This window comes from Felis catus, chromosome B1 (genome assembly GCF_018350175.1).
Source record: "Felis catus isolate Fca126 chromosome B1, F.catus_Fca126_mat1.0, whole genome shotgun sequence".
In the NCBI taxonomy this organism is placed as follows: Eukaryota; Metazoa; Chordata; class Mammalia; order Carnivora; family Felidae; genus Felis; species Felis catus.
In genome coordinates, this window is record NC_058371.1 from 79,702,542 (window position 1) to 79,730,456 (window position 27,915).

The window sequence follows — 27,915 nt, forward strand, 5'->3', positions numbered from 1 at the left end:
AACTTAGGTTGTGAACTCAGAGGACTCAGGTTCAAGTCCGAGATCTACCTGTTCCTGTGTGACCTTGGGTAAACCCCTGTAAGTCTCATTTCTGTATTTGTTAAATGGGGTGGTTCGCATTCCTCCAACAATGATATGATGACCATCTCAGAGGCTCAATAAGAACAATACATGTGAAAGAATTCTGCAAACTGAATCTGCACTACATAAACATCAGTTACTTTGGACTGCTATAATTGGTAATCATACATGGAAATGTCCCATTTATGCACAACTTAATGAAAACAAGGATAACAGAAATGAATTTACCCCTCTTTATCTATTCCTGATGTTATCTCCTGCCATTTAATGCTATTATTTGGACATTACTTTGTTATTGTCATGGCTTCTTAATAATGGGATAAATAAAACCAGTGGCACATTGTTCTGTGTGCTAATTTTCCTTCCAGCCCATCCGGTGCGGCTGAGGGATACTTTTCCTCCCTTCACACCACTCCATCCATTCTAGACAGGAGCGAGGGATTTATGAACACAGTCTATAGTAGCTGAAAATATCAAATTAAATATTCTCCTCTCCTCAACATGAATTATTGTAGTGTCACTTGGAATTGAACACGATGGACCAGGTACCAGTGTTGAAAACGTGAGGTCCTACGGTTTTCTTTCTTGCTGGGGGAGGGGCTGGGATGTAGAAGTTGAATAGTTGAATCTGTAGTAAACAAGAATATCTTCCAATAGCACAGACTGAGTTAATTATAATGCCTGTAATGCCCAGGAAAGGCCTTTAATGAAAACATGCTCTCTGTTGCAAATCTCAAATCAGATGCAATAAAATAAATCACTGCATGACTGAGCATGGAGTTTTCTTTTCCTTTATGTTTTAATTGCTTCAGGGTTGAGGCAGAGTTTTCATATAGATAAATGAAGTAAAATCCATGGCCTCTGCTCTATCCATACACATATTCCTTTGACAGGCTCCTCTTGCCTCCTGACCAGCCCCAAACTTGAAGTGTATGACAAATGCAGAGCATAGCAGCAACTCCATAAATGTTCTCAATTCTGGTGCTGGGTGCCCTCAGTGACCAAGGGGGATGGAGAAGCACTTCTAATTAAAGCAAGTGGCCTGGCAGAGCAGTTAAGAGCGTGGGCCCTGAAGCTCTCCTTGGACTTAAGGCTCTGCTATGTTGCTGTGTGACATTGACATGTTGATTAACTTCACTGCTTCTCAGTTCCTTCCTCTAGAAAATGAAGACAGTGATGGCAGCTACGTCAGGGGATTTCTGTGGGCAACAGAAGAGACGATCCATACAGAGGGATTAGCAGAAGTAAGTATCTGGAAATGTGAGATATTTGCACAGCCTATCATTATCAGTCTCTACGTTTTGTCCTGTTTTTCCACGAGAATGTGAAGAAGGATCATCCAGGTCACCAGCTGCAGAGTGCTGGAAGATGACACAAGCTCAAAAGACCTCATTCTCAAGGAAATTATTACCTGGAAGATGAACAGACATAATAGTTCCTAAAGGAGCTGTAAGCAACGTTCTGTGGGAGCTCAACAGAAGGAGACGGTGGTATGGCACCATGGCAGAGAAAACAGGCTCTGGAACCTAAGCCTGGCATAATTTAGACAAGTTAACTGTGGCCTCAGAAAAAACTGGACATGAAAAGAGAATCTATGCCATGTGGTGCATGTGAGTATGAAATGAACTAATCCACACAAAGCACTTAGAACAGGGCCTGGCCTGTCACAGATCATAAATGTTAGTTCCCATGAGAGACTGTTCCCACTATTCTGCACTTCCATGGGAAACATGGGATTGTTGCTACTCCTCGCTGTCTGTATCTTACACTGTTGAATATTCAGTGTTTCCGTTTTTGCTGAAGTCATAACTTTTTTAGAATCTGAGATACATAGCTGTTAACAACAACCAGGTGGAGGAGTGTGGGGGCGGGGAAGAGGAAAAATACTTTTTGAAATCAGAGTTCCAAAGTCACGAAGGTTTTTCCTTAGAAGAAAGATGGTTCCCCCAAGACATGGGCTTCCTATCCTCAACAGCCTCAGTTACCTGGACGTTGGAATGAAAAGAAATGTCTCTTTTGAATAACTCTGTTTGCTGTAAGGATACCAGTCTAGAAGCAGGGGCCTTGAGACTTCTACTCATTTTGCATGGGTAGAACCAAAGGATAATTATGGAGAATGATGGAGAAGAATTAAAATTCTTTAAAGGAGGAACATTAGAAGGACTCAATATCAAAATTACACACGTTAGTGCCAAATATATGTGCCAATACTTTAAGACTTAATTCATAACAGAGAGAAGATTTATGTTGGAAAAAATGACCCCTAGCTTTTCCTGACTGGAGAAAAGATTTCACACATGTGTTATGAGTGGAGACTTACATTTTCTCGTAACAAAGTGTAAGCATAGTTAATTATAGCCCATAAGTGCTCTGACCTGGACACAAAACAAGGCACAAAACCTAATGAAAATGTTTTATTATTTCTTTTAATCAGCAGTCTCTATGCAAGTACATGTTGGTACTTGTTTAAAAGAAAGCTGCAGGCAAAACCAAAGCAGAACAAAGCAAAACAAAACAAACTGGTAGAGATCTCCACATACAGATTTAGGGAGTAGCTACAAAAGACTTATCAAGAATTGGTGATAAGTAGGAAAAAGGGAAAACAAATAGCATATTTGAAGGCATGCAGCTTATTTAATGATTTCATGTCATTCATGAGTTCTTCAAAATCTTAAGAACTGGAGTTAGTTCTTCATTGTCAAATATGACATGTGGTCATAAGAAATTATCCTATGTGTAGACAGAAACAATGGCCCACCTAATGTACGGTATGCAGCATGAAGAAATGGTACTCTTGTGTCTTTGGGAGGAAAAAAGTTGATGCTGAAGCTGACATGTTACAGTACAAGAGGTTCAGGTGATTTTAAATATTTAATAACAGAAATTCATTAGACAATAAAACTTCAAGATTTCCAGTAGCTGACACATAAAGTGAAAGAGGAAGACATACCTAAGATGTCCGAATTACCAGTCATGTAATAATACTTCACATACGAATGACATGCATTTTAACAATTTGCCATTAAAGTTTTAGAAGCTTGGCTGTCTTCTGGGAAGTGCTACGTGTGGTATAGAGAGTATTAAAACCATAAAAGTCATATTTAATGGGAAGAGAGAAGAATGGAACATCCTAAAGGGGAAGTTGGAAATCCTGACTTCCAGCTTCAGCCCTGTCAGAAATCTTTGGGCTTGCTTCCCTCCTCTGCTGAATAATCTAGTTCTGGTGCAACATTTCTTATCTCTAAATTCTCTGCCTGCTCAGAAATTGTGTGATTTTTTTTTTTTTCACATCAAAACTCCATCTATAACTGGTTTCTCCAAAACTATTATCAACTCAATTTATCCCTAATCTTAGCTTAATCTTTCCCTTCATTTTACATAATTATTTTTTTTTCCAAATTCTCTTTTATTTTTCCAATCAGTGACTGTTTCAGTCCTTTTGCCTTTTTTTTTCCTACCCAAAAGGATTAAGGATGTCAAAACCTATGGAATCCCATAGATTGAACCATTGAGACTATTTACCTTGAATGAATCAACAATACTTTATTACTCTCTAGGGAAAAGCTAAAATATACAGTACACTTGTCAGTGAGCTATAAGCATCATATTTTAAACATAATCCTGACTATATATAAAATGCAGGAAAAAATAGTAGGCAAGTAGCTATTTTAAGCTTCCAGTCAAGGGTCTGTTATAAATAGTAGTATAAAATTAGGGCTTTTAAAAAAGTTTTGAAAGTGAGTTTGATTATTATTTTGTCTTACTTATAGTTAGTTGGAAATGATATAACATTAGGTTGTGCTAGTCAAGACCAATAGATTATAAGCTAGTTTTGCTTCTAATCTTGATATTTGATATGTGCTGTATCTCTAGTGTAAGCATTTTGTTTATTTTTAGTGCTACCTAGAACAGAAAACATATACATTTGGAATCTAATGTAATTAGCCTACAGTGACATCAAGATTCCTTTTCTAGACTTGATTACTTAGCGATGCTTATACTTGTCTAAAGAATATTAACTGTCATGAAAACCAGCCATTTAATCGAATGCTATTTTTAAATTTTTCTCTTATGATTTTTTAAATTTAAATCCAAGTTGGTTAACATATAGTGTAATAATGATTTCAGGAATAGAATTTAGTGATTCATCACTTACATATTAACACCCAGTGCTCATCCCAACAAGTGCCCTCCTCAATGCCCATCACCCATTTAGCCCATTCCCCCACCCAACACCCTGCCAGCAACCCTCAGTTTGTTCTCTGTATTTAAGAGCCTCTTATGTTTTGTTCCTCTCCTTGTTTTTATTTTTGCTTCCCTTCTCTTATGTTCATCTGTTTTGTATCTGAAATTCCATGTGTGAGTGAAATTACATGATATTTGTCTTTCTCTGAATGACTTATTTAGCTGGAACTTCAGTTCCATCCATGTTGTTGCAAATGCCAAGATTTCATTCTTTTTGATTGCCGAGTATTATATATATATATATATATATATATATATATATATATATATATATATACCACATCTTCTTTATCCATTCATCAGTTGATGGACATTTGGGCTCTTTCCATACTTTGGCTGTTGTCAATACTGCTGCTATAAACATTGGGGTGCATGTGCCCCTTTGAATCAGCACTCCTGTATCCTTTGGATACATACCTAGTAGTGCAATTGCTGGGTTGTAGGGTAATTCTATTTAATCAAATGTTATTAAGACAAGTTTGGTAAAGAACATTATCTTAGATTTTTAAAGTTCTATAATTTCAGACTTAGGACAGGTACTTAGAGATCATCTATATCAGTGGTTCTTTTAAGTGTTGTCTGCAACTCCTGAGGATCCCTGAGAACCTTTGTAAGATCAAGAGAACACTAGCAGATTACTGCCTTTTGCCTTTTTGGTACAAAAGCAATGGTGGGTAAAGCTGCTGGTTCCCTTAGCACAAATAGAGACAGTGGCACCAAACTGTTTTAATAGTCATTGTATTTTTCACCATCACACACTAGCAACAAAAAAAAATTGCTGCTGCAAGAGTAATGGTGAGGGGTTCAGCGGGGTCACAAGATACAAGAGCAATATACAAACACCAGTTGCATTTCAATATTCCAGCTCTGAAAAATCCAAAAATCCAAAAATGAAATTAAGAGACAACTTCATTCAAAGTAGTGTCAAAATTAGGAATAAATTTTACAAAAGAAGTGTACGACATGTACTGAAAGCTACAAAATATGGAGAAATCAAAGATCTAAAATACATGTTTATTGTATTTGATAATACAATATTGGAATTTGATAATTCCAATATTGATTGGAAGAATCAATATTGTGAAGATGGCAATTTTCTCCAAATTCATTTAAAAGGTCCATATAATCCCTATCTAAATTGAAGGAAGTAGAAAAGTTTATCTTAAAATTTATATATAAATGTAAATAATCTAGAAAAATTAAAACAATGTTGAAATGAAAGAACAAAGTAGGACTTACAATATGTGTTCAAAAACTTACTATAAACTATAGTTAATCAAGACAGGATGGTACTGGCAAAACAATAGACACAGAAGTCATTGGAACAGAAAAGAAAGTCCAGAAATAAACTCTTAACATTGATCATCAACTGAGTTTTGACAAAGGTGCCAAGGCAATTCAGTGACTAGAGGCTTTTCAAAAATGGTGTTGGAACAATTGGATATGCCTGTGCAAACAAATGAACTTAGATGCTTACCTCATATCCTACGCAAAAACTGTGATCAAAGATCTAAATGTCAAAAGCTAATACTATAAAACTTAGAGAAAAACACTGGAGAATTTTTTTGGTGACCTTGGCTTAGGCAAAGATTTCGTAGATATGACACCAGAAACGTGATCCATAAAAGTTTGATAAATTGTATTTAGTCAAAATTAAAAATTTTTGCTCCTCAAAAGACACCATTAAGAAAATGAAAAGAAAAGCCACAGAGCGAGAAAACTATTTGCAAATCATGTATCTGATGAAGGACTTCTGTCTAGAATATATAAAAAAACTCCTACAATTAAAAAATATAAAGACTAACAAAAATTAAAAAGTATAAGAGGTTTAAATAGACAGTTCACCAAAGTAGATATAAAAATAGATAAGAACATGAAAATGAAAAATACTGAACATCTTTAGTCTATTCGGGAAACAGAAATTAAAACCACAATGAGAGACCACCATGCATCATTAGAATGGCTATAATTAAAAAGACCCATAATAAGTGCTGGTGAGCATGTGGAGAAATTGGAACTGTCATGTAATGCTGATGGGACTGTAAACTGGTACAATCATTTTTTTATATTAATATGATCCAGCAATATTATTCATATCCCTCCAATGTTACTCATTTGTATTTAGTTCTATGCAATTTTATGACATGTGTAGGTTTGTGTATCCACCACCAGTCAAGATATAGAACAGGTCCTTCACCACAAGGATCCTTTATGATGTCCTCTTAGAACCACATTCACCTCCCCTCCCTTTCCCATTCCTAATCCCTGGTAACCATTTATCTGTCCTCAATCTGTATAACTCTGTCATTTCAAGAATGTTTTATAAAAGAAATCATAGGGGCGTCTGGGTGGTGCAGTCGGTTAAGCGTCCGACTTCAGCCAGGTCACGATCTCGCGGTCCGTGAGTTCGAGCCCCGCGTCGGGCTCTGGGCTGATGGCTCGGAGCCTGGAGCCTGTTTCCGATTCTGTGTCCCCCTCTCTCTCTGCCCCTCCCCCGTTCCTGCTCTGTCTCTCTCTGTCTCAAAAAATAAATAAACGTTGAAAAAAAAATTAAAAAAAAAGAAATCATATAATACATAATCATTTGAGATTGGCTTTTTCACTCAGCATCCAAAATTGTTCATCCAAATTATTATATATATGTATATCAATAGCTTGTTCCTTTTTAATCTTGAGCAGTATTGCATGAAACGGATGTACCATAGTTTATTTAACCACTCACCCACTGTAGAACATCTGAGTTGTTTCTGGATTCTGGCTATTACAAACAAATCACTATAAACATGCATGAACAGGTTTTTGCATGAATGTAATTTTCATTTCTTTGGAATAAATGCCCAAGAGTGCAACTGCTAAGTCTGACAGTAATTTCATGGTTAGTTTTTCTTTTTTTAATTTTTTAATGTTTATTTTATTTTTTTTAAGAGAGAGAGAGAGAGAGAGAGAGAGAAATGTGGGGGAGGGGCAATGAGAGAGGGAGACACAGAATCCAAAGCAGGCCCCAGGCTCTGAGCTGTCAGCACAGAGCCCAATGCGGGGCTTGAACACATGCAAGATCATGACCTGAGCTGAAGTCAGATGCTTAACCAACTGAGCCACCCAGGTGTCCCTGGTTAGTTTTATAATAAACATCCAAACTCTTTGCTAGAGTGGTTCTACAATTTTTCATTCTCACAGCAATGTATGTTTATTTTAGTCATTCTTACAGGTGTGTAGTGATATCTCACTGTGGTTTCCATTTTGCATTGTCCTAATGGCTTATGATGTTGAACATCTTTTCATGTGTTTATTGGGTCATTTATATGTCCTCTTCAGTAAAATTTCTATTTGTATCTCTTCCCCATTTTCTACTTGGATTTTTTTGTTGTTGACTTTTGAGAGTTTTCTATGTATTCTAGATACTAGCCTTTATTGGACTTGGCGATTGCAAATATTTTCTCCTAGTGTAGGTTTCTTTTCATCCTCTTAAGAGGGTTCTTTGTAGAGTAACCGTTTTAAGTTTTGAGGAGGTTCTATTTATCAATTCTTTCTTTTATAGATTGTGCTTTTGCTATCAAGTCTAAGAATGCTTTGTCTAGCCCTAGATCCCAAAGATTTTCTTTCTTTTTGTCCCTAAAATTTTATACTTTTACATTTTCATTTAAGTTCATAGTTTTTAAAAAATTACTTTTTTTAAACTTTATTTATTTTGAGAGAGATAGCACAAACAGGAGAGGGGCAGAGAGAGAGAGGGAGAGAGAGAATCCCAAGCAGGCTCCATGCTGTCAGCACAGTCTGACATGGGGCTCGAACTCACAAACTGGGAGATCATGACCTGGGCTGAAATCAAGATTCGCATACTTAACCAACTGAGCCACCCAGGTGTCCCCCCAAAATTGTTTTTACCTGTGGTAAAATATACATAACATGAAATTTTCCAAATTAACCATTAGTCATAGATCATGGATGTCTTTAGCAGAGAAGAGATAGTTTGAACGGAATGAGGGGATGCACTGAGGGTCAAGGAACCTAAAAAGGGATTGAATGATAAACATTAAGCCCTAAGGCACTTACTTTTCTCTACTCATTCATTTATCCAAAATTCCTGGCAGAGAAATAACATGTTATTAGATGTCTTCAATTCTGTACCAGTTTTCTCTTCTGGACCATTTCCACAAACTTAAATGTTTATCATTTCATGAGAGTTAGAGTTACTGCAAATAAGTAAAAAATTTCAAAACCACAGTAGAGATAGACTCTGGTCTATCAGCTGAGAGCTGCTTTTATTATATCAACCTGAACACAAGACCAGTTTGAATTAGTATCTCAGTAAGATTGTAAATAGCTCAGTGTTCTGGGTCACACAGTCAGAACTAAAGATGTTGACTCCTAACATTCTGAGAGTCTATGCTCCCTGCTTCTCTCCTTCCCTTCCTAAATATATATGAACTGTCTTCTGTCTACCTGATGAATTACATAGTGTCTAAGAGTTGAGTCCCAGGGATGCATCCATCACCAACTCTGTCTTCTTTCCTCCATCCCCTGTAGCAACTTCTTCTTTTCCCCAACAATTGAGAAAAGGACTATATATACAGAGAATATCTGTACCACAAAATTACACACACACACACATAGACACACACACACACACACACACATTCTGTATAAAAAAGGAACACAGAGTATTTCTTATCCTTTCTCCACTTTCCCCTTTGTCTATGACATGGCCCTTCATCCATTATCAAAGAAAAATTCCTTGAATTTTATAGAACAGAGATAAAAACATTCATTTATTTTAAAGTATGTATGTAAATTACATATGACCATGTAATTTAAGTGGCATACCAAATAAATATACAGTGATTTTCTGATCCAATAATTTCAAGTTATGTAAAGTTTTTGTCTTTAAAATCTTTAGGGAGTACCTCTTTTTTTTTGTATGATATTTCCCTAAAATAAATGCAAAAGTCTTCTTTACTTCTTTTTCCTAACTGAAACATGAATGATTGCTGAAAGATCTGGTCACTTGGTTTAGTGCTGATCTTAATTATTTGAAAGACAAGATAATGAACAGTTCTAAGATCATGACAAAGAATTTAAAACTTATTCAGTTTTGATGAGAAATGCATGATTTATCCAATAGGTTTCATGGATACCTGGTCACCAAGACCCTCAATGAGGCCAGAGTTCTGATGTGTGATAACTAAATGGGGGAGACAAAGAGACAATAACAGCCCTTGCCTGTTCTTTTTTAATGATTTTATTTATTTATTTATTTATTTATTTATTTATTTATTTATTTATCTTTTAGAGAGAGAGAGCAGGAGCAGAGGAGTGGGGGCAAAGAGGGAGAGAGAATCTTAAGCAGGTTCTATGCTCAGCATGGAGCTCACTGCAGGGCTCTATTCCAAGACCCTGGGATCATGACCTGAGGTGAAATCAAGAGTTGGACGCTCAACAGACTAAGCCACCCAGGCACCCCGGGTGTTCTTCTAATTGATGTTAGTAGTCACTTCAGGAGCAAGCCTACCATGCATCATTGTGCCTAAGGGGACTCCATGGGATTAGGGTCCCTCATTATTATTTCATACAAAAATAATGACTTGAGAGATCAAGTGATTTATTTAAGATCAATTACAAACCATTTAAAAAAATTTTAATTTCCTGGGATTATGCCCATTTACTTTTTTGGGAGTTGGAGACATAAGCCACTTAAAAATATCAAAGGTTATGAAGACATATTAATATTTCTGAAGTTAAGGTTTTGAGCTTTGACCTACTATGGAACAAAATGGAGGAGAGTGAGAGGCAGGGATGAAAGGCAGGAACAGGGTAGTTAGTGAGATGCCACAGGGGTTGATAAACTGTTTTTGTAAATGGCCAGATAGCAAATATTTTAGGCTTTGCAGACCATATGGTGTCTGTCAAAATGATTTACTTAAGTAATGGGTATGGCTGTGTTCCAATAAAAGTTCATTTACAAAAATAGGTGTTGGGTTGGATTTGGCCCACTGGTCGTAGACCCACCCCTGGGCCAGAGAATGAGGAGAAAGCAGAAATGGTGAGCACTCAGTGCTTGCACATGAAGCTCTGGAATATCCCTTTTAGTGTATAGTACTTCCAAATTTACTTCCCCTCCTTGATGGTGGCCCAGGAGATGGAGGCAATTTTAAGGTCACTCTATAACACCAATGAAAATATTCCTATGAGGCTATTTCCATGGAACAAAAAGCAGGAGAAGTTTCAACAAATCACCTAAGTTTAAATGCATATTCATAATATTGCAAAACCCAATGCTCACACACATTTCACTCACTTCTGAATACCTTCTGGGAGTATGTATTATTTGCGCTATAAGACCATTGTAAGTTGCATTTGAAATTGAGTCAGTGGTTTTGACAAATAAAATTTCTTTTTAGGGATGCTGCAATGCAAACCTTGTGGATGATATTATGAGGGATTTTATTCTGTCTTCATAAGCTGCAACTTGGTAAATTTCTATAGCAACCTTCCCTTACCAATCTTATTTTAATAGTAGTAACCAGATTATAACTAAACCTCCAAGTTTTACCTAGCAACTGGCACACCCAAGATATGTCATTTAACAAAAATAACCTCAGAGAGATTGTGTGGAAAATTTCATTAATTTAACTTAAACTCTCATAACATTTACTGTCTGCAATCATTGTTTTTTAATTTGTGTTTCATAGTGTGTTTAGACATTTTATTTTTTTTTAAGTTTTTTATTTATTTTGAGAGAGAGAGAGTGGGAGAAGCAGATAGAAAGGGAGAGAGAATCCCAAGCAGGCTCCATGCTGTCAGCACAGAGCCCAACACGGGCTCAAACCCATGAACAGCGAGATCATGACCTGAGCCGAGATCAAGAGTTGGACACTTAACTGACTGAGCCAATCAGGCACCCCTGAATATTTTTAAATAAATAACCATTTATTATAGCAGTAATGGAAAATGCTGAAACCTTATTTCTGTATCCCCTGAAATTAATTTGACTAATTTTGTTTCAGCTGCAGATACTCCTTTGGGAGAAAGAGAAATGGCAGTGTTTCTATTTTTAAAGAAAATGTTAAATAGGTGTTTCACTTTTAAAATGCTTTTCATGTGTGTGCATGTTTGGTGGTCTCAAAAACTTCAACAAAACACCAGAGTATAAGATTACCCTGGCAGTTAGGCTAATTTGATTGTGTATGTTTGTATTCTCAAACAGAATGTGTGCCACTCAAAGTCATGGTTATCCTAGATTTGTGTTTTCTATAGACACTTAGTAAATATGTGAGTTGATGTGGGGATTATCCATGATGGAGGCAGATAACAGATTTGTTTGAAAGCCAAAGAAGAATTACAATGAACACAATTCACACATATGCCACACAGGTCTTTAGAGCATTCAGAATTAGAAAAAAATTCCTGTTTAGGCATTGCTGCCTAATTCTTAATAGTGTACCATGCCCTGGTATAGTTCTCCAAAATTACTGATCAAAATTTAGATTAAAGATTTATAATCAATATTTATATAAAAATATATTTAATATATAGGTATATTTTGATATGCAAATATTACATACATCTTTTTATATATACCTACGTAGGTCATATATGTGTATGTGTGTATATATATTTCAGCATATGTATGTACAGAAAGATGCATATGAGAATTTCCATAGAAGTCCTATTCATATTAGCTCAATTTTAGAAACCGTTTAATGCCTACATAGAGTAGAGTGGATAAATTGTGGCATACTCAGACAAGGAAGTACTATAGAGTAATGAGAATGGATGAGCTACAACACAACAATGTGGGTTACTCTCACAAACGTAATGTTGAACAAAAGAAGCCATACAGAGAAGAATATATATCATATGATTCTATTTATATAAAATACAAAAATAGGCAAATTCATGCCATTAGAAGTCAGGAAAGTGGTTGCCTTGGGAGTTAGGGTGATTCATGACTGAGGGACTTCTGGGAGCAGGTAATGTTCTGTTTCTTGATCCTGGTTACACAGATGTGTTCGTTTTGTGAAAATTCATAGAGTTGACACTTATGCACATTGTTCTGGATGTATATTATACTTCAATAAACTTTTTAAAGTTTACACAGTATTATGGCTCTTAAATGATGTAACATTCCCCTAATTTTCATAGGTTTATTTTCTATAAGAAAATCAAATTTGGGGAAACAATGGAAATATGCAGAAAAACAGCATTTATGACATAAATGACATTATTTTAAGGAGAATTTTGGAGTGTTCAGGACATTTTTATTTTATGAAACAAAGTTAAAAATTCGCAGCAGAGATGGTTCTCTCTCTCTCTTTATTCCTTCCTTCCTCCCCTTCCCCTTCCTTCCTTCCTTCCTTCCTTCCTTCCTTCCTTCCTTCCTTCCAGGTACATTTAGCAGAATTGCCTCATCATCTAGAAAACTCATGTGGGATGGGGCACAGTATATTGTTCAGTACTTGGCAGAGATGTGTGCCCATCCCATTCCTTTCATACTCTGATAGGCAATGACTTTGGACATTTTTAACTTGTCCAGTAATTATTTGCTTTACTTGTTGCTTTTATAACTAGGGATATTAATAAACTCCTTACTTAGTTTTAGATTCAATGGACCACTTCACAAAATAATATACTTCATATGTACATTTTTTTTCAAATTGAAGATTTCTGGCTCCTTTTTATTTTTTTAACGTTTTATTTATTTTTTAACAGAGAGAGACACACCATGAATGGGGGAGGGGCAGAGAAAGAGGGAGGCACAGAATTGGAAGCAGGCTCCAGGCTCTGAGCCATCAGCCCAGAGCCCGATGCAGGGCTTGAACTCACGGACAGTGAGATCGTGACCTGAGCTGAAGTTGGACGCTTAACCGAATGAGCCACCCAGGCGCCCCTCTGGCTTCTTTTTAAATATCAGTTGAGACATATTTCCCAAACATCATCCATTGTGTTCCACATTCCCCTTTTAATTCCTGTGCATCTGGTAAACCTAGGAAAGAAGGTCTAGAAATGCAACATTTAGTTTTAGCAATAAAATCTCATGTTTCCACCCCAAATAAAACTACGGGCTAGTCACAAACACTCATTTTTGTCTCATGTCCACTGAAAAATTGCCTGGCCCTCCCAGAAATAACTGGGTGACACACCTATTTAGCAAAATGTGTCCCTCTGAGCAGATAAGCAGATGTATATGTCTAGACAATCAGCTCATCAAGAGCTCAACCTTTGTTTTATTATTTTATTTTCTGGTTCCTTTCTGTTGGTTGACCTCACCAACATGATGAGTATAGAATACAAAAATCTGCTTACCAGATGTGCCAATGCAATCTGCAAGATTTACAACATAAATACTATTCTGAAGAACAGTCTCTGTATCATACACATTTTCCTTTATGATGTTTTCCTTCTGTCTTAAATAAGCAACTGAAGAAGTTATTGGATTCAATGGAGGAGAGAAAAGGGTCTGACTTTATCTTTGAACATGGTCTTTGAAAATATATTTCTGTACCAGGGATGGCATCTGGATGACTGGAAAGTTTGCCCTATGAGGTATACGGAAGAGAAGTGGTATGGCTGCTTGTCCTACAGCATGGTCTCCGGGTTCAGACTGGATCCAAATCCCGGCACTGCCACCTGCTAGTTGTATAACCTTGAGGAAATCCTTAAAAACTGTATCTCAGTTGTGGTGCACCATGGGTTTGTTGTGAGGATCAAAAAAGTTAGCCTGACACAGGGCAAATGCTAGTTAAGCTTCAGGGAATACTATTCTCACAGTACATGTTGGTATACATAACATATTTTAAGATTGCATGTTTTTCCTTCATTGATTCAGGAAGTGCTTCTCAACACAGTAGAGCGAATGCTCTTGTTAAGATATAAACCAAATCATGTCACTAATCTTCTCTTGAATTTCTAAAAGCTTTCTATCTCAGAGGAAAAGGCTAAGGGCTTTATAAAAGGTGCACAGGTAGGGTGACAATGTTTAGGACATGGTATTTTTAGGACAATCCATGTTTATGCCTATTGTCCAGATGCAATTATTGATGACAGTGTCTCTTTTCACTCTCAGAGTATCCTGGTTTAAATGATAAAATATACGGTTACCCTATTATTAGGCCCTGTGTTGTCTGCTTCCCCCATCACATAGCCTACCGCCTATCCCTGTGACCTCATGTTACTACTGTCTCCCTTCCACTCACCACCATGGCCTCTTTGCTGGTCCTTTAACCGTCCAGACACATTCCTGCCTCAGGGACTTTGCCTTTGCCATTTCCTCTGCTGGAATGCTCTTACCTTAGATAGTGGCGTGGAAAGTTTTAGGTTTTTTATTCAACTGTTATCTTGTATTGAGGCATTCTTTAGCCACCACTCTAAAATTAGCATCTTTCCCCCTTTCTTTCTATTCCTCTTTCCCATTTTGCTTTTCTCCTTATCAGTGATCTATGTGAGATATTTATTTATTTAACTTGCTTATTGTCGTATTCTTCTACTTGAATGTATGCTCCAAGAGGGCAAGGATGATTGTCTGTTTTTCTTTACTACTATTTCCCCAATGACTGGTATATAGTAGGAGCTCAGTAACTATCTATTATTGAATGGATAAAGGAAGAACATTTAGAGAGGAAAGAGCTGATGTCACTGAGTAACCAAATGGCCAATCCACTGCTATCCCCATTACCTTCTAGAGTAAAATAGGGCTCATATGTTTAGGATTCATGTTATGAGAAGAATTATTTGACCAGCTTCCATTACGGACGCTCTTTTCTAAGTAAGTTGTTGGAAAAGTTGAGATGCGAAACAATGTCAACAAACCTCATACAGAGGTTTAAATTCTAAAAGTAACCTCTCAATTTGCACATCCAAAAATAGGATTAAATCTTCCTGAGGGCACACTTGGATCGCTGCTTCCTGAGTCCAGGAGCACCGGGGACTTCAAACCTTCCAAGTTTAAGTAAACATTTCAGAGCATGTGGTCTTGTAAAATTTTTGATGTTCAAATTTAAAAATAAGGCTACCAAAAATTAATATGGAGTGATACTTACATTTAGTCCCGTTACCGAATTTAATCTCAACTATTAACTTTATAATGTAGGAAAGTTTTTCCAAGAAAAGCTAGACATAGTTAAAAATAAAAGTGTAGCTATAGAAAGCAGTTATTTGAACTCCCAGGAGAATATGGTAGCTACAGAAAGCAGTTGTAGAATTTCTGGCAGTATATCAAATTTATTTTGACAGAATTTCTTAGAACAGTCCACATTTAATCACTCTAGTCTTAGAATCAACTTCAGACACAGAGAAGTTGATACCCCACCCTCTTTCATTTTAGTTAGCACACTCTTTATACCAACTGCATACCCTGGTATGATAATAAAGAAATAACACTCATATCCTAGCAACTCGTAGATGAAGACACCATAGAAATATTTCAGAATGAAATAGCCCGAACATCTGCTTGTACTGCAAGCGCTTGAAGCAGTGCAACATTTACATCCCCTCCCCAGCCCTCACTATTTTATGTTAAATTTAGAACACAGCAGCCTCTTTCATGAGCTGAATGGTTCGATGGGGGAGTATCATCAGCCATGATGTTTCTTTACATCTCTACACCTTCCTAATGAGAACGGGACTGAAACCATCTCTCTCTCCTCAGCCATGGGAACAATCTTGCAGTTATGGATGGTTTCCATCCCCCCACCTCCCTGAAATAGGAATAACTGTGCTGTGAGCCAAATGCTGAGGGTTAAGAGAGTAACCTCACATGAGAATAATTACTTAACATGAGCATGAGAGAAGGCAATGAGGTTCCCAGACACAGGAAACAAAAAGTCAGAATGGGAGGTAGAGTTGGAGAGGGTTCTGAAGCCTTTCCAGACAGCAACTTCCTTATAACAAACAGTAAATTGGGTAATAAATTTATCACTCTGTCATTTTATGTGTACAGATATTCTAAAATCAGCTAGTTAGCATAATGAATTTTTTGCAATGCGCATGTGTCCTAGCAACGCCAGAAACTCAAACTCAACCTATTTCCTGTTCTCTGAAGAGCAAATAAAATCTTTAGTGATATGAATGTTCATTTTGATATCCCAAATCACGTGTAGGTTTAATATTCCAATCAAAACCACAATTCCAAGTATGCTCAAAGAATGCATATTGCACAGAAACTTTGAAAAAAGAGTCCTCAATTGATTATATGTACCAGAGAGAGGAAGGTAACACAGTGGTCCAGACATAGGCAGAAGGGGAAAATGACCCTGTTATGTGCTGCTCTGCTTTGCACACATTTCCCTCAGATTTATGGACCCTGAGACGTTGCTCATTTGCAAGAAAAAAGTAGAAATTCAATAAATTCAAAAAGGAAGTCAGCTTTTAGATCTTGAATTGCATGGGAGGAAAAACACTCTTATAGAAGCAAGTACCAGTACATGTTCTTATTTTACTCATTCATCAAATATTTTTTAACTTGGATACAATGCTAGATGCAGGAGATACAATGATAAATGAGAATTATGGCAGCCTGTCTTAAGGAACTTGAAGTCTAGTGGGGCAGACAGGCAAGTGAATTGGCAAATACAACAGAGTGTGTGTTAAATGCTATTTCAGGGTTAATACAGGGTGTCGTGGGAGCGCATGAGAAAGGCACTAACCCAGTTTGGGTTATAGATACTTGCCAGACAAGGAGATGTTTAAGCTGAGATCTGAAGAATAAAGCAGAATAAGCCAGAGGAGGCCTGAAGGGAAAATCTGCCAGGTAGAGAGACCATCTTGGTATTCTCAGACAGGCCAGGTTAGCTCCAGGAAAGGGAGGTAGAGGAATGTGTACAGAGAGAGGCCCAGGAGGGAAGGCAGAGGCAGAGCTACCCCATAGGAAACATTTAGCTGCAATGCACCAACAAGGGGCAGAGATCTTGGTCAAAGGACACACTTTTCTTTATCAAAATTCAGGGAATATAGTTTTAATCCCTAATTTTATGGTTATAGTACTATTACTGGAGTACATAAGAAGGATATGTTTTTATTTGCTTGATGCTAAGTAAAAGGGAGACACCATCATTATCACATAGGCAATAATCTGGTGGGTAATTTTATCAATTTGGGGGAATAAGATGCGTAGACCACAGATAATTTCCTGTGTCTTGTACATAAATGAAGATTCACTCTAACAAATTGTCATCATAATCATCAGTACCATCAGTATTTAAACTGGAAGATCTCAGAGAAATCTGATAAGAAGTCAATTTTAACAGTAAAGACCCTGAACAAATCAAATTATACCAAAAAGCACTTACTGAATGACTACTATGTTTGAGACACACAATCTATAAGTTGTGGTGATTTATTTTTTAGGCAAAAGTTGCCTTGGTGATTTGATGTGTCAGGAGACAACTTTGGTATGGCTGCCCCAACAACAGAATGGATTCCAGTTGCACAAGATGTCAAAGGCTGTGTGAATATGCAGATAACTGGCTCCAAGCAAACGTCTCTGGTTTCCACATTGCTCAGATCCTCTGCCAGAGCAACATATTGAGTCTTGACTTTCCATTGCAAAATATTTCTGATAATTTCAAACAGAATTATATCTGTTTATTTTTCATCGTTGTCCTCAATAAGAGGTGGATGCTTAGAGTGGTCCAAATTAGTAACCAACAATCAGTTACTAGATTCTGCCACTTGCTGGTTAGCTTCTTCTCACAAACCTGCTTTACCCTACATGCTAAAAAGAGACACTATTCACCTACAGTATCATCTACGACATCACTAGTTTCAATGCCCAGCTCTGCGTGTGAGAGATTTCTATGCTAAGTCATTGGACTCCACTTCTTCCCTTGGTCACCATTTTAATCCTTTGCAATCTACTTCCTCGTACACATATGGGCATATCTGTGTGCAAACATGGGTGAGCTGTTATCCTGAAAGCACATGATGCCAAGCTTTGGCTGGTTACCCATGCATAAACATCACTTTTAGAGGTTCCCCTCTATTCAAAACTATAACCCATCTCCCTATAGATGGCACTCTATGGCATTAACATAATCTCAAGAATCATTAAAGAGTACAATTATTAGATTCTGCTGTTCTAACCTATATTGGCATTTAGTAGTTGGGGGTTATTTGTATCCCTAAGATACAAGGTTTTAATTGCTTTGTCATTGTAATGGATGTAAACAATTTATACACAGATCAATGTACTGGCTAAATTTGGGCATTTCTTGAAAATTCAGGATATCAGATAATGTAATTTCCTCACACATAAAATCCATCATCAGTTTAGGTGACAAACGTGAGTATTTGAAAGGGTCGGTAACTCTTTTCCCTTCCTCTCTCCTGTTTTGGTCAGTCTTCTCTTATAATTAGTGATATTATGCTTTTTGCATAATTAAGAATTAGAGTAATCCTTTGATAATGTTAGTAACAACTTTTCCCCAACATTGCCATTTGCAAGGCCCTTGCATGCTTGAAAACCAAGAAGGTAACTGGCATTTATTTGCTTCCTTTGGTTCCTTCTGCTTTGAATTTTATTGTCTCAGATTGTCTGATTTTATCACCAGGTAGTATGTCTGTGTGTGTGAGAGTACAAGCTAGGGCCAGAGGAGACTCTCTCCACTTTTTGGCTTATTTCTTCTTTATGCAACACATGTAACTTTGGACTTATTTTTCAATTTAGGATCTGTAAATGCCTCAGTAGCAGTCCTTCAGTGACTAGACCTAGCCTCTCTGAGAATGTTATTATTTTTTTAAATGTTTATTAATTTTGAGAGAGAGAGAGAAAGCATGAGTAGGAGAGGGACAGAGAGAGAGAGAGCGAAAGAGAAAATCCCAAGCAGGCTCCCCGCTGTCAGCCTGGAGCCCAACGCAGTGCTCAATCTCACGAGCCATGAGGTCATGACCTGAGCCGAAACCGAGTCAGACACTTAATGGACTGAGCCACCCAGGCACCCCTCTGAGAATGTTATTTAGTTAGCTGCAGTGATGGCATTTTGACAAGAGCTGTGCCTGCACATTGGCAGCTGGTAGGAAGTAGGTAAAGTATGGTCAGAGTGGAGAGGACCTAGACTACTAAACATGGAAGCTCCTGGGTGATTTTTATTAAAATGACACTCGGTAAGTAGAAGTGAAGACCAGTGTAGGCTGGAGAAAAGAAACCCTGAAGATAGGGAGATTGATTAGGAAACTTTTGGAAATAGGTGTGGAGGGACCCCCTCTTCCATGCTCACAGATCGAGAGCCACTTGGCACTAAACACCATGGTAAAGGGAGATGGACAGCTGCTGCTTCGCCTTGCAGCATATGCCATGGTCAGAGGAGTCCACAGGCCTGATAGGTGAGACTTCAAAGCATCAGACTCTTACAGCAGGAGGTAGCTGCAGACCAAAGGCAGGAAGGCCCAGAGCTCACATCACTAGGAAGGATTTCTCTGGACTCTCCTGGGCAGATATCAGGGAAACTACATCTTCTCATCTCCCAGCTCAGAGAAGAGGACCGACAGAATGAGGTAGAAATAACCCCCAGATACTGGGAGGCTTTTTAGCTTAAATGTTTTCTTCTTTTCCTCTGGAAGAAGATTGAAATAACTAAAGCATGTATGTATTTTTTTAACCCAAAAGGTTTACTTTCTAAAATTAATGTTGGTTAAATGTCTCATTATGTGAGTTTTAGAAAAACAGTAATTACACAAATGTACCCCTGCGATGTAAAAGCCTGTCAAACTGTCCACATTGTATAGAACTACAATAAGGGATATAAAGTATTAGAGTCCCAAAAGGAAGAACCATTTGGTCAAATGAGGATGTATAAATTATTATCCATTGTTATATGAATGTAAAACCAAGTTTTATTTGAATTTTCACCAACTGGGGATAGTCCAGACGGTCTGGCTTCAAGTGTTGGTCTGGACTAGAAATGATGTTTAGTCTAGTGACTGGCAGGTAGCACCTCAAAGAGATAAGCGAGTGTCTTTTCCAGCAGTCTCAAATATTGGTTTTCCAAAAATGTTCTTTGCAAATGGCCAAACGGGAATAATTAATTCAGAGATAGTTAATTATTCTTCTGAGGCATGATGGGTTGGTTAACTAGTATATAAGTATGAATAATCAATGTTTAATACTCTACAACATAACTACTAGAGTAAAATTTTGAATAAGAGTCATATAAATACTTTAAATCTATTAAAGAAAGATGTCATGAGAAAGCCTAGTGTTCACACACATTATTTCATAAAGAGAAAATTAATAACCTTTAAAAAAATTTAAGTTCTATAGCACGTGCTAAACATTTTAAGTTAATTATGCATTTTCAGTTTTGCATCAAAGTTCAGTTCTAAAATCCCATTTCAAGTTCAAATAGAAAACATATGTTTTCATGCCATTCTGTGAAAAGAGATGGCATATAATTTTTTTTATCATTTGTTGTCTAATTTCTCCAATTTTGCCAACAATATACTTGAGTACTTTTGAAATGCTTTTTATTTGTAACGTTCGAGACTGTAATCATTGTTTTCATCTTTACTGTCAGCACTTCATTGTATGACCGCTTTTCCTGTTAGGCGAGCATAATTTTGCCATAGTTTAAGTGTATTTATTGGAAACCGAGAGACTCTTAGTTAAAATTTATCATGTCTTCAAACAAAACTTGCTACTTAAAGTCATATTTCAGAATATTATTGCTCAGAATAGTTTTGTTTTTATGGATAAGACATAGAAGAAAAAAAAAGAAAGGCTGAGGAAAGTACTTTTCCTGGGTTTAGAATAAAGACATTCCATAACATCTGGCATAGACCACGTAATTTTACTTGAATTTTAGTTCACTTGAATTCTTGCAGCCATTTTCCCCTCACAACCACTAGACCAAATACGAAACATCTAATTCCTTTGGGCTTTACTTTGTTTTGGTACTAACCAGTCCCTAAAGCAAGATGATCACAGTGACAGTGGGTGAGTTATCTTCCCCTCCCACTGAGGCATCACTTTTGTCATATTTGTCTTGGGATCCTTATTGCCTAGCTCAGGGGCAGGCACACAGTGGGTACTCCACGAATAAAAACTCTGTAAACTGAAGAAATGAAGAAGGCAACAGTAAACTGAGGCCTATTTTAAATGGCTTTAGTGACACTGTTCAACAAGGTCAACACTGAGCTGAGATCACGTGGACCTCACTATCTCTAAGTCACCGAGACAACTGAGGGAAGCCAGCATACCCTTTGGCTTCCATCATCAATCCAGATCGTCAAAATAAAACAGGTACTTTCATTTCAACATGTACCCTGGCTATCTGGCCACTGAATGGCATCACATTAAAAAGGTTACAGAAACTGAAGAAATACTTATTTTAAGTATCTTTTGGGCTCAATAGATCTCACCCTGAAAACTGAGTCTCAGAAAAATCCAGTTTCTTCCCAAATTGCCCATCCACTCAGCAAGCTCAGGGCTGGCATGAGAATCTCCTTCATTAAAGACCGTGACTTTGAACAGTCTTCCCCAAAACGCGATTTTGTGAACAATTAAGTTAGCAAATAAATGTAACACTTAACAAATAATAAAAATGTTAAAGGCCACCAAAGTTGAAGGCTGCAGAAATCACTCTCAGTAAAAACACAGACTAAAACTCCAAAGGTCTGCAGCAACTCTCTTACTCTGGAATCAGAACGTATGTTCAAACCTGCAAATATAGTTGTGGTTACTTCCTACCTTAAACACATTGATAGGGAGATCAATGACCACATAGATAAGGTCTCCAAGGGCAAGGCTGGCTATCAGCGCGTTGGGGCCATTCCTCATACACTTGTTCTGGTAAATGATCCTGAGCAGAGTTGCATTCCCCACCATTCCCACGATGAAAATAGTACAAGATATCACAGTGTTAATGTATTTGAAAGCTGAAGTAATCTTAGTCTGCTGTGGGCAATAGCTGTGCATTGAGCCATTGCTAGGTAGGGCCAAATTAGTGGGTCGATGAGTGGTAACGAGGAAGCTGAGCTCTGTCCCACGAAAAGTGGTGAAATCATCCACTGGAGTACTTAGGTTTGTGCTGTAGCTTTCAGGATTATCACTGATCACACATCCAACCAGCGCTACCCAGAAGGACACCTTGAGGCAAAAGGTTTCCATCGTGATGCAAATTTGAGGAAATGTCTCTTACTACCTTTCCTTTATACACTTGCTTTTTTTTTTCACCTGGAAAAGAAAGGAGGAAAAATAATTGGTTACAAAATCCAGCTGCCAATAATTGTAGTCAATGATTATTTACTGCGTCAGGTAAAAAGTAATATATATTTGGTAATTAGATAAGATCTGTGTAAGGTTATCCCACGGCAGGGAAAAAAGACAAGATCAAAGCTCCATTATGGCAAATTCTCTATCTCTATCTCTATCTATCTCTATCTCTATCTCTATCTCTATCTCTATCTCTATCTCTATCTATCTCTATCTCTGTCTCTCTCTACGCCCCTCTGCTTTCTTCTCTTTCTCTCTCTCATCTCCATCCATGATTATATCTAGATTATAATATGGATGAGGACATATGGGTTTTTCCTTTAGTAGATCAAAAATTACTTTTTTCTCTCCATTACACTGGCTGATAAAAATCTGAATTGCAAAAATCTTCAAGAGTTGAGATACAAAATTTTATTTATTAATGGAAGAGAAAAGGCATTATTTGCCGAGTAAAATTTACATGTTATCAAGGCATAAAATTAGCAAATTCTGTAACTAACAATTCAATATTCCAAAATGTGTTCTGTTGTACACATGGTAAATAATGAACATGGGGTTAAAATCTAGCACAGGTAGTTATTTAAAGTGTCATAAAATGCTCTTTTAAAATCAGAACTCTGGTTAATACCACCAATACATTTAACAATCTTAGTTTCGATTAAAAATTATGTAATTGATACACACCAAATATTCATTTTATTGAAAATCTTGATGATTAATGTGTACAATTCACCTCTCTGACAGGAATTTTTTCTCTCTCTCTTCCGTTCTTTAGAAATTATTATCCTAATACTTGCCAGCAAGTGAAGCTGGTAATAATGGCTTTCCAGGCCAGGCACAGAATTTGGCTTTCCAAGGGCTATCTGTCTCATGCTTTCTTTGAAACATCCTATGTGGTTACATTTGTCACACCAACTGTGCTGAGCACTTCACATGCATGGTGTTGTCTAATGCACACCATGCCTCTGTGAGGCCGGTGCACAGTTCCTCTAGAAACACAGGGGACCAGAGGCTCAGTAAAGGCAAGGAGCCTTCAGGTCCCAGGTGGTAGTGGCAATGTTGATTCTAAGGCAGGTTTGTCGGACTCTGAGCCTGAGCTCTTAGCCACTAGACCACACTCTCTCTCTCATTCTTGTGCTTTCTTAGCACCTAAAATGTTTCAACAGTCTCCCAGAGTTTCCATGAAACAATAGATTTGGGAGGGTGATTACTTGTTTCCAAAAGATCATTTGTTTTCGTTTTTTGTTTTCTTGTTTGTTTAAGTGACTTGCTGACAGCAAGTGGTCCTTCTTGCTCAGAAGGATACTTTAATCCTTAAAAGACATTGGAGGGGCACCTGGGTGTCTCATTCAGCTAAGTGTCTGACTCTTGATTTCAGCTCAGGTCATGATCTTGTGGGTTCGGGAGTTGGAGCCGCACCTCGGGCTCTGTGCTGACAGCATGGAGCCTGCTTGGGATTCTCTCTCTCCCTCTCTCCGCCCTGCCCTCTTCACTCTCTCTCTCTCAAAATAAATAAATGATTTTTTTTTTTTTTTACAGAAAAGATGTTGGAGGAAATGAGGGGTTGGTGGTAACACAGTAATCAAAGGTAAATTAAAAATGGCTCCTCCCACTTAAATATTTTGTAAATTTTCTTCTCTGTGAGTTTTTAATGATTCTTTAAATGAAGACCATAACCTCATTAATGCAGTGGCATGTGTCTATGATATATATGGTCATAATGTAGTTTTTTAAAAATTGTGTCCTTTTTCTTGGCCTATTTATAGTTGGTATTAACCGCTTTTAGGAATTTTGACAGTTATGTTGGGAAATCAGTAGAGCTTAGGTTTACTCAATATGTCGATGAAATAAGATTTATTCAAGTTGTGCAGAAGGTCTAAAGTAAGTACAAGGTGTAAATACCATATACTTTTGCCTTCCCCTGAGGTTTTTCCTGGGAACGTGAAAAAATAACATTGTATGTATATTAATAATTTATTATGTATGCATCTGTTATCTGACTTGAACTTTATAACTCTGGTAGGCAGGGGCAATATTCCCATTTTAATCATGAGGTAAGTGGGTCTTGAAGAAGTCTTCATGGCCAAAGAGTGTCAGGACAGGCATAATGCCTCACTTTGCTTTGCTTAATTATAAATAGTTTGCAGTTTTTTCCTGCTTCTTACAGTTTGGAGTGCATACTTGACCGAATACTGTAGATCTACAAAATGCCACTGCTTGCATTCTACAGTGGAGACCAAGATTCTAAGAACAAAGCACCTTGTCATTCTCTTCTTTAGATCATAGATATGAGAGAAAAGAAATCCTTCAGTATGTTGTGCTATTTAATGACTACAGCCTCCTACTTTCCCAGTTGGGATGGACCCTTCAGTAATGTTTCCTTAAAAATAAGAAAGAGAAGTCCTTTCCTGGAAATGGAGTGGCTCTTTGCCCAGTAGAGTCCACTAGGAGGATATTTAGTGAACTGACCTGGCTATCATGCCTATTATGCCAGTTAGGAAAGGTACCACTAGTGTTTGAACATCAGCATGCTGGTTTGCTTGGTCAGCTGATTAGGCAGGAACTATGGAGGCCAAGGCTATAGGTTCTCATCAAAGTGTGAGCTAGCTACCATTAAAGCCACGTTTCTTGTTCTTCTCACAATGATACTGCTACATCATTTATGATGACATCTCCATCAGCTCTTGACACATATTAAGCTGCAGAGCTAAGGGATACTTGCCAAAGATATGTGGGTACCATATTATCATTGGGTGAAAAATGCAAAAGCAAATAAACAAAAAGCCTCTCAAATGCATGTTCCTCCATGGATGAACCTGTAGCACATTTCCGTGGATCCAAGTCATGCTGTGCTTGGAACTCTCGGTCACAATCAGATCTAGCTCTAGTGAAGCATCTCAGGGTCTACCCTGAAAAACACAGTTTATAGATTCAGCCTTCTTCATATTTGGGGGCTAAGAATTTGATGGAGTTCTAAAGCTATTATTAAGGAAGACGACTGAATCCTTAGGTTTACACTGCAAGCATTTAACATCTTGGATTCTCAGGATTAAAGTTCACCTGTAATTAGTAATTTGGAAATTCCAACCTTACCAAAATGGCATAAATTTAGAGCACGTAATTTACTGAAATGATTGCCAAGATGTTTCTCAATTAGTTAACACAGAGGGAGCAGGAGGCCACGAATATCTACTAGAGGAGAGAAAAAAAAAAACCAAACAAACTAGGAACTTTTTATTAGTCTTCTGTGGGTTCTGCTTGCTGGATAAGAAACTAGCAACTCTCCTTACAGACAACTGACTTTAATGTGCCTCCCACCCCACCCCCTCCGCCGCCAACTCTATCCGGGAACTCCATTAGGATGGTGTAAACAGAGGCTGATTATCTAGAAACAGCCCTTGTTTTCTGCACGTGAAAGGCAACAAGTGCCCTTTAAAGGAGAGCACAGAACACAACGCCCAGACCTCTACAGGCAGGTTTCCAAATTAGCTGCACTGGGGGTTTTCCAAAACACATCAGTCCCTCACACCAAGTGCCCTTGGCTACCCTTGGCATACCCCGGGTGTGCAAGGAGGAGAAGCAGGCGAGTAAGAAAAGGCTGCGAAGCAAACTTCGCAAGTAGGCTTTGGAGCCAGCGACGAGGGCGTGATGTTCCACAAAGTTCTCATATGCTTGGGGGAAAAGGGAGACCAAGGAAAACCGTTGGTTTTCCTCTGACTAAAAATCCTAATCCCGCCTGGGGAGGCTGGGGGCTTTCGATCAGTCCCCCAACCCCCAAAAGTTTCCGGAGCGCGCCCTTCCCACAGAGGCGCCCGCCCCGCCACGCGCCCTCGGGCAGGTGGGTGCCAGCCCCTGTGCGAAGGGTCGCCAAGCTTCAGGGCGCCGGGCGAAAACGCTCCCGGCTCGCCAGTCCTCCCAGGTAGCGCCCCCACCCCCACCCCCGCTCGGGTCCCCGAGGAAAGAGTTGCACCGACCGTGGAGCTCGGCGGGCTCAAACAGCTGCCCGGTCCGCGCGCCGCGCCTGGGCGGGAGGAAGCGGAGCCGGCGAGGGTGGGTGGTGGCTGTCCCCGGCTCCCACGCCGCGGCAGCCCGGGAAGCACAGCTGCCTCCGCTTCGGAAAGCTTCCTGGGCACGGCTCCTCCGGGGAGGTCTTCCCGAGCCTCCAGCCTCCGGCCACCGAGTGGGACGGAGCCTCTCCACCGCCCGTCCGCAATCGCCAGACTAAAGGGATGACTGTACGCGCGCGCGCGCGCGAAGGCTCGCAAGAAAAAGAAAACTCCAGGGGAACACGCCTCCCGGCTGTCCTCCCCTTCTCCTCGAAACACTCCCAGACCTTCGCCTCCACTCTGGGACAGCAAGAACGTCCCAACCTTCCAGCCCTCCCAGGAGGAAGACACTATAAAGCACAAAGCTGCCGCCCCCTCCCAGCTGCCTCCCAGGCCCTGAAGGGCAACAGCCTTTTAACCATTTCCTTCCAGAACTGAAGTGGGGGGTTGGCAGTCGAAGGAGGAGAATAGTCCAACAGACAAGACTCAGAACTGTGGAAGGCCTTGCTGAAAAACCCATCCCCTTCACGGGCAGATTTGATCCGTGAGGGAAAGACTGCGGCTAGAGCCGGGGTCCAAGCTGGATGTCTCCTCTGAGCTCCCCGCCCCTTTGCTTGGGTTTGTATGCCCCTTCTGAAGCTTATCGCGTTCAAGAACCAAACTTAGCAGTTTACTGGATCAAGTTTTGCTACTACCTTGTCTCTTGCATACCACTTCAAGGCAAGGCGGGAGAGTCTGTGAAAGGCTCCAGTGTGTGGCTCAGAGAAACCTACGATTCCTCAAGAAATCCCAACACGGAGGGTGCAGACATTGCAGAAAGCGGGCATCTTTCCATGATGGAGATTTTTATCCTAAGTTAAGGAGTAGGGGAGGAGATGAAGGACAAAGGCCATTGCCTGTGACATACAAGAGAAAACTGAGGACTCCTTAGAGAAGGCTCTCCCTTGGGGCCCTTCGTTGCACTACTGGTGTGAGACATATTGTGGAAATGTGAGTTTGGAACACTGGTAACTCTTTCAGACTGTTCTGGTTATCTACTGCAGCTAAAGAAAGTCACCCTAAAACAGTAGTGGCTTAAAACAACAGCAATCATTTACTTTACTCATCAATCTGCAGTTTGAGCAGGGCTTGGCTGGGACAGCTCATCTGTGTTGGGGCTGGAGGCTCCACTTCCAGGACAGTTCACTCACTTGGTGACGAATGTTGGTTTTTCTCCATGTGTGTCTCTCTACAAAGTGGTTTAGGCTTCCTCACAGCATGGTGGCTGGGTTCCAAGAAGGAGTGTCTTAAGAGTCAGGAAGTGGAAGCTGCCAGTTTCTTAAGGTCTGGGCTTTAGAGACT

General features: G+C 38.9%; 1 protein-coding gene across 1 annotated transcript in view; it reads right to left on the minus strand.

The window, feature by feature from the left end:
* The window catches only part of EDNRA (endothelin receptor type A), a 61,408-nt gene extending 34,326 nt beyond the window's left edge, over positions 1–27,082 (minus strand). The window contains exons 1-2 of the mRNA XM_003984961.6: positions 26,503–27,082; positions 22,004–22,489 (exon numbers count right to left, since the gene is read on the minus strand). Coding sequence (XP_003985010.1) covers positions 22,004–22,423 — 420 coding nt within the window. The 5' untranslated portion in view covers positions 22,424–22,489; positions 26,503–27,082. The remainder of the gene's footprint in view (positions 1–22,003; positions 22,490–26,502) is intronic.
* Between the last annotated feature and the right edge of the window lie 833 nt (positions 27,083–27,915).